Source organism: Sprattus sprattus, assembly GCF_963457725.1.
Source record: "Sprattus sprattus genome assembly, chromosome: 10".
Classification (NCBI taxonomy): domain Eukaryota; kingdom Metazoa; phylum Chordata; class Actinopteri; order Clupeiformes; family Clupeidae; genus Sprattus; species Sprattus sprattus.
In genome coordinates, this window is record NC_137908.1 from 11,987,043 (window position 1) to 11,996,102 (window position 9,060).

Genomic DNA, 9,060 nt, shown 5'->3' on the forward strand with positions numbered 1-9,060 from the left:
AACACATTGCCATTTGCAGCTGAAGTGCTGTCGGTAGCAAATGGAGACTGAACAGCAGGCCCCGCTCTGTCTGTGTGTGTGTGTGCGTGTGTGTGTGTGTGTGTGTGTGTGCTTGTGTGTGTGTTTCTCTGTGTGTGTGTGTGCGTGTGTGTGTGTCAGCAGACCCGTGTCCCTCTGTCACAATGCTCATCCGAGGCATGTCCGGTCGCCACGCCTGGACCATGCAGCTCTTTCACCAGCCGCGAGGAGCCAGAGCCAATCAGAAGGTAAGACGTCCTCCGCAAAGGCCATTTTTAAAGCAGCCAATCACAGGGTGTGAGACATCACGTCAGAAAACCAATCAAAAGGTGAAAGACATTTTGATGGTGTGAGTCACAGTGCACTACATTCCTGATGCCACTGGGGGCAGAAGAATGCACAGCACTTAAAGCAACAGTAAGGAGTTACGCTTTAATACTAGCAAGCAACTTACCTAAATGACATACAAAAAAAACGTATAAACACCTCAATCAACCACACAGAACTACATAATGAATATCCTAGATGGCTAGTGGGAATGTCATTTTTTTTTATCTGTCCTTCACATGACCATATATCAACAAAATACATTTGAAGATGATACTGAAACTAGAGACCTAATATAAACATACCTGTGCCAAATGTTTGCATAGTGTTGCTTTAATGAACCAAGAGGGATTAGAATACCCTTCTGCAGAGGGCCCTTTGAATGGCTGCATGTCGGCCATTTCCCAGTGCGCTCCATCTGTTTGGTGTTCTGTGCCGCATTCACAAGTCTATTGGTCTGGCAGCAGGTGTTTGTCCCAGAGGCTCGGCCGACGCCAAAGAACGACGTGGGCATCCGCTTCAACGTCAAGCACAGGCCCTTCCCCGAGGAGGTAGACAAGATCCCCTTCGTCAAGGCTGATCTCAGTATCCCCGACCTACACGATATAGTGGACAAGGAGGTGAGGAAGCACAGAAATGTCTTGTATGCTAATTAATCTAATTATTTTGTATGGTCCAGTGATCCACACACTTTATCCTTGTGCTGTTTGCTGCATAAGTCCTTATTCAGAATTGGCTTGGTCCTCAGCCAATCAATTATTCATCAGCATCACGTTATGCTTTATTTACAGCATATCAGCAGTGCTGAGGAGATATTTTTCTTTTGGGTGTGTGCGTGCTTGTGTGTGTGCTTGTGTGTGTGCGTGTGGTTGGTTGAAGTATCTGTAAATGTTGCAGCAGTAGCTTTGCCTTTAGCGCCCTGAGCTGTGGTTTGTTGACTGACAGGCCGAACGCTCCGGGAGGCGTGGCTCGGCACCGTGGCACACAGATCCCGTTGTGAGTTTGCCCCCACACACACAGTCTGGAATTTTCTGGAACGTGGCTGTTAAAAACCTTTTTGCTTCCTGGGCTCTCCGTCAGACACTTTATTTGTGCCCTGAGACTGACACATGAAGCCAAAACTGTTTGAATGGAAAAGGCTTGAGTGGGCTTTCGCCAGTGCCAAACCTTTTCTGTGTATATGGTGGGGCAATGGCCATTTGGGGTTTCTTGGGTGTGGTGTGTGGGTGGGTGAGTGGTTCTGTGAACACTTCTGGAATCAAGACCATTGGGAAAATAAAGGTGGACGTGTGTGTGGTGTTGGTGGGCCCTCAGGGTGGTGTGTGTGATGAATCATGATTTGTTACACGTCTGCCTCTGTGCATACTGTGTGTTGGGCACAATTATGAGGTAGGTTACTCTGATTTCAAATAGAGGTGTGTGTGTGTGTGTGCGCGCGCAAGTGTATGTACGTGTAAGTGTGTGCGTGCAAGCATAAGTGTGTGTGTGCGCGCACAGGCTTGTGTGTTTGTGATGTGCTAACCCTGCCGTGTGTGTGTGTGTGTGTGTGTGTGTGTGTGTGTGTGTGTGTGTTTGTGTGTGCAGCTGGAGCTGCAGCATGACAGGTTGCGCGGGGTGATGGGGAAGCAGATCGAGTACGAGGCGAAGCTGGAGGACTACAGCGAGCAGCTCTGGAAGAACCGCAGCTTCCCCGACCCCGACTGCAAGCCACCGCCCCCCTCCCAGGAGTTCCAGACGGCCCGCCTCTTCCTCTCCCACTTCGGCTTCCTGTCCCTGGAGGCGCTCAAGGTACAGCAGACGCGAGACTCATTATCTGTCCATCCACCCATCCATCTGAAATAATGTGTTGTTCCCATTTTTTCTTGAAATATACAATATTTGAATGCCTTTGCTCAAATGCTCAGCCACACACAGACATGGCTATCTATCTATTAATATATCTATCTATTTATATATCTTTCTGTCTCGCTTTGTTTCGTTCTTTCACTCTTTATCCTTCTCTCTCTTTCCCCCTCCTCCTTTTTTGTCTGCCACTCTATCCCATACTTATCTCTTGCCCTCTCATCTGTTCTCTTCAAACTAAGTATTTGATGGAACAAGTATAGCCTTCAAGCACGGCCATCTTACATTGGCAGAGTTTATAACCAAACTCAGCTGCGGCAGTTGTCTTGCTCAAAAGGGCCTCCACCGAAGATGAATGACTTACTGGAAGCTATTGTGCAGTAGGGATGACCTTACCTGACGTGTTCTGGCATTTAGTCAATTATAATAACATTACAGGCATGGCTGGTCAGAATGTCATTTGGAACAATGATAAATAAGTCTGTCGGATCATTTGTCACCTTCCTGTAGAATAATTTTTTTTAGACTGGACACTGTGATCATAACGTGACCAGACTGGGTTAACACCTGCAAGAACGACATAAAGCACTGCTCCGAGAATGCAAGAAAGCGGCAAAAGTTCTTGTGTAGTGTTTGTGATTGCATCAAATAATAATGTTGATACATTTATTAGACTAACAAATAAAACATAGCTGCTTCATGGCTGCTTTTTGTTGTCAGCCTGTCATGATACCCTTTCGTTTGGTTGTCCTCACTACATTATACTTGTGCACATGTCTGTGTTGAAGACACATTTACTCTACGATGGGCTATTGTGATATTGTATTGCAATATTGTTACTGGAGAATGAAAACAAACATTGTGATTGTGACCGAATGTTTCCACCCCATTAGCCGTTCTCATGAAACGATCGGCTATATGACAGCAAGATCTCTGAGGAAGTACATTCCTGTACTGATGGTGTGTCTGATCAGCCTGTAATGGCCTGTTCTTTCCTCGCTTCTCTTCTCCACAGGAGCCAGGAAACAGCCGGCTGCCGCCACATCTCATCGCCCTCGACTCCTCGCTGCCCGGCTTCTTTGACGACATCGGCTACCTGGACCTGTTGCCGGGCCGACCGTGCGACACAGTGTTCATCTTCTACATGAAGGCGGGCCAGAAGAGCAGTCAAGAGGTGAGGCTCAGAGCAAAATGCAGTGGGAGACTTGAAACATTGGGCCCCCCATGCCTCTCTCCCATGGCTCAAAACCTAGTCTGTCTGTCTATCGGCTTGTCTTTGTGATTTAATATCTTGAGTGCTCATTTTAACCTTGATCTCTGTTTCTCTGTTACACACACACAACACTAAAACACACACACTCCTCGTCACACACATACACAGATCCTGAGGAACGTCGAGTCGTCGGCTAACGTCCAAAGGAACTTCCTGGAGCTGCTGATGTCTCTGGGCTGGCCGGTGGAGGTGGGTCAGCACCCCGGCTGGACGGGCAGCATTTACACCAGCTGGACCATCAACACCACCGCCAACGGCAGCGACCACAGCTTTACAGGTGAGCTTAGGCACAGGCTGATTTGAGATTGAGATCAGATCCACCCACACGTTTTCATACACAGACACTACTGGGACCAGCACAGTACTCAGAGGTACTACTCACATACACACACAATGCAGAGAGCATATGCAAACGTCCACATACGTAGAATGTACAGATACTAGCAGGCAAACGTTACCTGAAAGCACTCCTTTAGACATGTATGTTAAGATATAGTCACTCACCCCTAACACACACACACACACACACACACACACACACACACATACACACACACACACACACACACACACACACACACACACACACGTTTGTGTGGCTGTGCGTGGGTGCTCACACAACCCCTTCTCTGAGCTGTGGACACCCGCCCAAGGATCCTTTAAAGCCAAGCAAGAAGTTTTAAACATGCTCTTTTAAAAAGCTCACGAATCGGTGGGCTCCGGATTAGAGGGAGTCGTCTCATCGACCAGTGGGAGTAGGCCCTGACTAATCTTTCGTTGAATATTAATAGACCCCGGCCAAGCCGCTCGGAGAGCCAGCATACGGAAATGCCATCTTTAATAGCCTCTCCATCCTCTCTGTGTTAGTGTGATTAAAAGTCTCTTTTCTCGCTCTCTTCCTGTCCTTCTCCATCGCTCTGTCTTGGCAGATGAGTCAGACTCGCTAGGAGACACGGGCGGGGGCGCCTTCAGCGGCGAGAGACAGGTGCTCTACTACGCCGACGCTCTGACCGAGATCGCCTTTGTGGTGCCGTGCCTGAGCGACTCGTCCGGTAAGACGCCTGATGCACTCACATCACTCGATTGTTTAGCTGGGCTTTCTCTCTCTCTCTCTTTACCTCTCTCTCTCTCTCTCTCTCTCTCTCTCTCTCTCTTTTTTTCTCTCTCTCTAGCTCTCTGTGTCACTCTCTCTTTCACTTTCCCTCCCTCCTTACCTTTGTTAGGGCAGGGGATTGATTAAAGCAGGGACATTGTTCATCATGTCGCAGTTCTGGTGCACAATTATTTCTCTCATTTCTGTGTGTGTGTGTGTGTGTGTGTGTGCGCGCGCGGCTGTGTGTGTGTGTGCGCGCCTGGGTGGGTCATTGATTTTTTTTTCAAACATGTTGGTCCATTTCTTGGCCATGTCTGAGGAAACAGTAATTCTGTTTGATCCTCTGATACCATTGCCTATGTCCATTTATTATAGCAACATGAAAAATTGTGTGTTTGTGTGATTTATAGCCGAGTCGTCAGAGAACAGCTTCCCCACGGTCGACTCGGACTCTCAGCTGGAGCTCCTGCCCACCCTTCTGAAACAGCCTAACCTCACACTGGAGCTTTTTCCCAACCACTCTGACAACATGGGACCCACACAACGGGTACACATACTCTTCACCTCAAACACACTACCAAAGACACACACAGAGAGAGGTGCAAATAGACAAATAAGCAGTCATAGTCAAAGACCGACAGACTATTATTGTCAAAGTTAGGAGCAATTACCCATTGAAGATACTGTTTTGTGGACAGGTCCAAAGTAAGTGTGTGTGTGTGTGCTTGTAATGCAGAGTCCTACGGTGAAGAGTAAAAAGATGCCCTCAGGCAGATCCATTCCTACGCTGGGGCCGGAAACCAAAGTGCTGGTTGTGTGGGTGGAACGCTTTGACGACATAGGTAACCACCTTTTGCTGAGCTTTTGGATGTATCTCGTCTCGTAGTGCCATTGCTTTGATAATAATCCTGTTTGATTGTAGGCTTTAACTTGCATCATAAATTATGCCTAAAATAAGAAATGTGTATGAAAATAATCAAGCAACAGCATTTTAACTCAGTTTTGCATTTTCGTATGGACGCTGACGAGCTCTCAATGTTTGTGTGGACTCAAATCTTTTTGAAAGCGAAAAGGAAAAACATTGTTTTCAAAACATTACGTTGTCGTGTGGACGACATCCGAGATTGACCGTGTGATTCTCCTCCTCTTCGTCAGAGAACTTCCCTCTGGCTGAGCTACTGGCAGAGACGAGCACTGGGGTGGAGACCACAGTCAACAGCAGCACCTCCTGCAGGTGAGAACACGTTTCGCACAGGTCAAATGCAGGGTGCCGTGTGGTACCTCTCCTGAAAAGGTCCTTTAAAGTGGGAAGTGTTCATGTTCCAATTATGTCAAGGTCAGCAGGTGCTTCATTATGCCATATCCTCATTCACTCAGTAGTACTCTCTTTCTCTCTCTCTCTTTCACACTCTCTCTTTCTTTCTTTCTCTCTCTTTCTTTCTTTCTTTCTTTCTTCTCTCTCTCTCTCTCTCTCTCTCTCTCTCTCTCTCTCTCTCTCTCTCTCTCTCTCTATCCCCCTCCCCCTCAGGTCCACGTTCTCAGAGAAAGATGTGCCTGTGATCTTCATCCACCCACTGAAGACAGGGCTGTTCCGCATCAAGCTGCATGGGGCCATGGGCAAGTTCAGCATGGTCATCCCTTTGGTGGACGGCATGGTGGTGAGCCGGCGCTCATTAGGTGAGTAGAGCTGGTCCCCACTTGCTGTGTGTGTGTGTGTGTGTGTGTGTGTGTGTGTGTGTGTGTGTGTGTGTGTGTGTGTGTGTGTGTGTGTGTGTGTGTGTGTGTGTGTGTGTGTGTGTGTGTGTGTGTGTGTGTGTGTGTGTGTGTGTGTGTGTGTGTGTGTGTGTGTGTGTGTGTGTGTGTGTGAGAATCTAGGTTCAGCTTTTATATCTGAGTGAACGTTTGCGTACATCTGTTCCCGTTTGAGTGTCCTTCAAACAGTGTTTGTGTGTGTGTGTGTGTGTGTGTTAATAACAAACCAACTTACAATGTGCTTAATTTCATATTTGCACGATGTGTGTAGTGTGTTGTGTAGCATAACAGGCCTTATTTCGCTGCTGTGCTGGTGTTTCAATTTGTCACTCCAAATAAAATAATCAAGTGTGTTTGTATGCTTGCTTCTCTCTCTCTGTCTCTCTCTCTCTGTCTCTCTCTCTCTCTCTATCGGTCAGGGTTTCTGGTGCGTCAGACAGTGATAAACGCCTGCAGGCGGAAGCGGCTGGAGAGCGACTCGTACAGTCCGCCCCACGTGCGCCGGAAGCAGAAGATGGCCGACATCGTCAACCGCTACCGCAACAAGCAGCTGGAGCCCGAGTTCTACACCTCGCTCTTCCAGGAGGTCGGAGAGGGCAGCCTCAATCCTTAATACACACACGGACAGACACACACACACACACACACACACACATATGCCGATACTGTAAACAATTCCCTTATGCAGAGAGACAGAGGGGCTACAATCAAAGACAGAGGAGACACACACACACACACACACAAACAAGCTCAATTTCTAGAAAACAAACAGTTTTTCTACAGACACACACAGTCAGTTCTCCAAACTTCATTTTTCCCTTACAATGTCGTGTTTCATACATGATCCAAACTACTGTATTTTAGTTCGTTTTTCTTTGTTGTTGATTTTTTTGTGTGTTTGTGTGTGTGAATGATTAATAGTGAAAGAGAAGAGTCAGGAGAATATCTGTTAACACTACAGTCCAGCTATATGAGGAGACGTTGACTACCACAATGTTTGACTTTAATCTGAAAGTGTGACTGCTACCGGTGTGATGACTGTGTGGTCTTTCCATTTCCTAACAAAGAGAGAGACTTTCTTTTTCGGTTTTGTTAGTTTTTTTTCTTTTCAAAAAATGTGCCAGTTAGCATTGAACTCTTAGTACTCTGGTGTTGTTTATTTGGATCTCAGGTAGTTTATTCCGTATTTTAACGTGTGCGTTGTTGGGGTGGCTTCAGTAACTCGGTGCACTTCACCAGCCTGGCCTTGGCTCTGAAGGATTCCTTCACCCTGTGGGCTCCAGGCTCCTCTCGGCAGCACTTACAAATATGACACTCACGCTTTTTTGTTCTTTTTTTGCTTTGAAGAGACTGTGCTGCCATTGTGAGTTTCTGTGTTTTTTGTTTGTGCCAAGACTGAAACCTCAAGTAGTTCTTCCAGTTCACTAGAATGAGTGGCATAGTTTGTGGAGAAGACGGCCATATTTGTCATACAGTTTTTTGGGCTTAGAGTAAACCTGTAAGCCATGGTTGAATTCATGGTTGCTTAGTCAAGCAGTGTCTTTTTAATTATTATTCCATTTGACTTGTGAAGCAATTAGAATATAAAGGGCTTTATTTCACCCAGTTATTTCTTCTTTGTTCTGTTGCTAGACCTCTGGTTTAGCTGAACTACTGGCCATGGGTCCAGTCATTTTTTTTTTTTTCTTAAATGTTTTCATACTCACCTTTTTTGTTTATTTATTGTTATGGCCATTTCAAATGGAGAGTTGCACCCGACTGTTGTCAAGCTGATGTCCAGTATCCATTTCCACTGATAGCACATCACATTGTCAACATTTCTGCACTAATGACTGAAAGAGGAGACTCAACCATTACTGTACTCAGTCCTGAATGCTCATACTATTTTCTTTTATTACACTATAACTTTGTTTTCAGAGTTGTGTACTTTTTTAACGAAAACAGTCTTTACAGTGGATCAGGACTAGTTGGAGAGCTACAACTGAATTATTTGATGTCTGAAAGGAAAAGGGCTCCAATGTGGACATGCCAAGAAGGACCCTTATGAGTTGGTCATTAGCCTTCGGACAGAGAGGAATTATGTTTTGAGAAAGTAAAAACATCAACATATCTGTTTTGGGGATGTGTATAGCTGTTTTAAATACAATTTATTGTTATTAAGCCACCTGCTTTAATATAAATAATGTTACACACACATTCTTTTGTCATTTGTTCGAAATGATTTTTTTCCTGCTGTTTTCTGTAAATATTGAAAGCATCAGCTTGTATAAAGTTGGATGATATGTACATATGAAAGTGTGAAAGTTGATTTCACTCATTTGATCTCTACTCCTTACGAAAGGCACACAAAAAACACGCTTGTTTGTATTTATGCCTACTATATGTGTCCAAAAGAAACACATTGAATATTGAATGTAACACATGTAATGAATAAAGATTTTAATTAACTTCTTAAACAACAAGAGTCCTTGGTAACTCTTTCTGGAGAATTCCATTTGAAGTGTTCATATTTCTTTATTTTACTTTGGTTTCCACAGACGATGTTTCACTGCTTATCAATGACGAGGGTTTTCCCCAAGGTCCTCAGCTTCGACCCAAGATGTTTGTCACTGTCTGCTTTGTGTGGATAACAGTGCCAGCATTGTTCTGTGGCCTTCCAGGCTTTTGAGCTGATTTGTGGCTGAGATTTAATGTTTCTGTTATTCATATTTTTTCTTTTTGGAAGAAGATAAGATGACATTCTCAAACCCCGTTT

General features: G+C 45.4%; 1 protein-coding gene across 7 annotated transcripts in view; it reads left to right on the top strand.

The window, feature by feature from the left end:
* The window catches only part of ralgapb (Ral GTPase activating protein non-catalytic subunit beta), a 33,344-nt gene extending 24,609 nt beyond the window's left edge, over window positions 1-8,735 (top strand). For 2 of the 7 annotated variants that reach the window (XM_080846568.1, XM_080846572.1), the window contains 11 exons: window positions 160-266; window positions 810-965; window positions 1,930-2,133; window positions 3,203-3,361; window positions 3,569-3,737; window positions 4,390-4,512; window positions 4,964-5,100; window positions 5,290-5,395; window positions 5,709-5,787; window positions 6,082-6,230; window positions 6,725-8,735. In XM_080846568.1, the coding sequence (XP_080702694.1) occupies window positions 160-266; window positions 810-965; window positions 1,930-2,133; window positions 3,203-3,361; window positions 3,569-3,737; window positions 4,390-4,512; window positions 4,964-5,100; window positions 5,290-5,395; window positions 5,709-5,787; window positions 6,082-6,230; window positions 6,725-6,918 (1,583 nt within the window). In that variant the 3' untranslated portion in view covers window positions 6,919-8,735. The remainder of the gene's footprint in view (window positions 1-159; window positions 267-809; window positions 966-1,929; window positions 2,134-3,202; window positions 3,362-3,568; window positions 3,738-4,389; window positions 4,513-4,963; window positions 5,101-5,289; window positions 5,396-5,708; window positions 5,788-6,081; window positions 6,231-6,724) is intronic. The other 5 variants (XM_080846570.1, XM_080846573.1, XM_080846569.1 and 2 more) reach the window with 3 other exon arrangements.
* The last annotated feature ends 325 nt before the right edge of the window (window positions 8,736-9,060 follow it).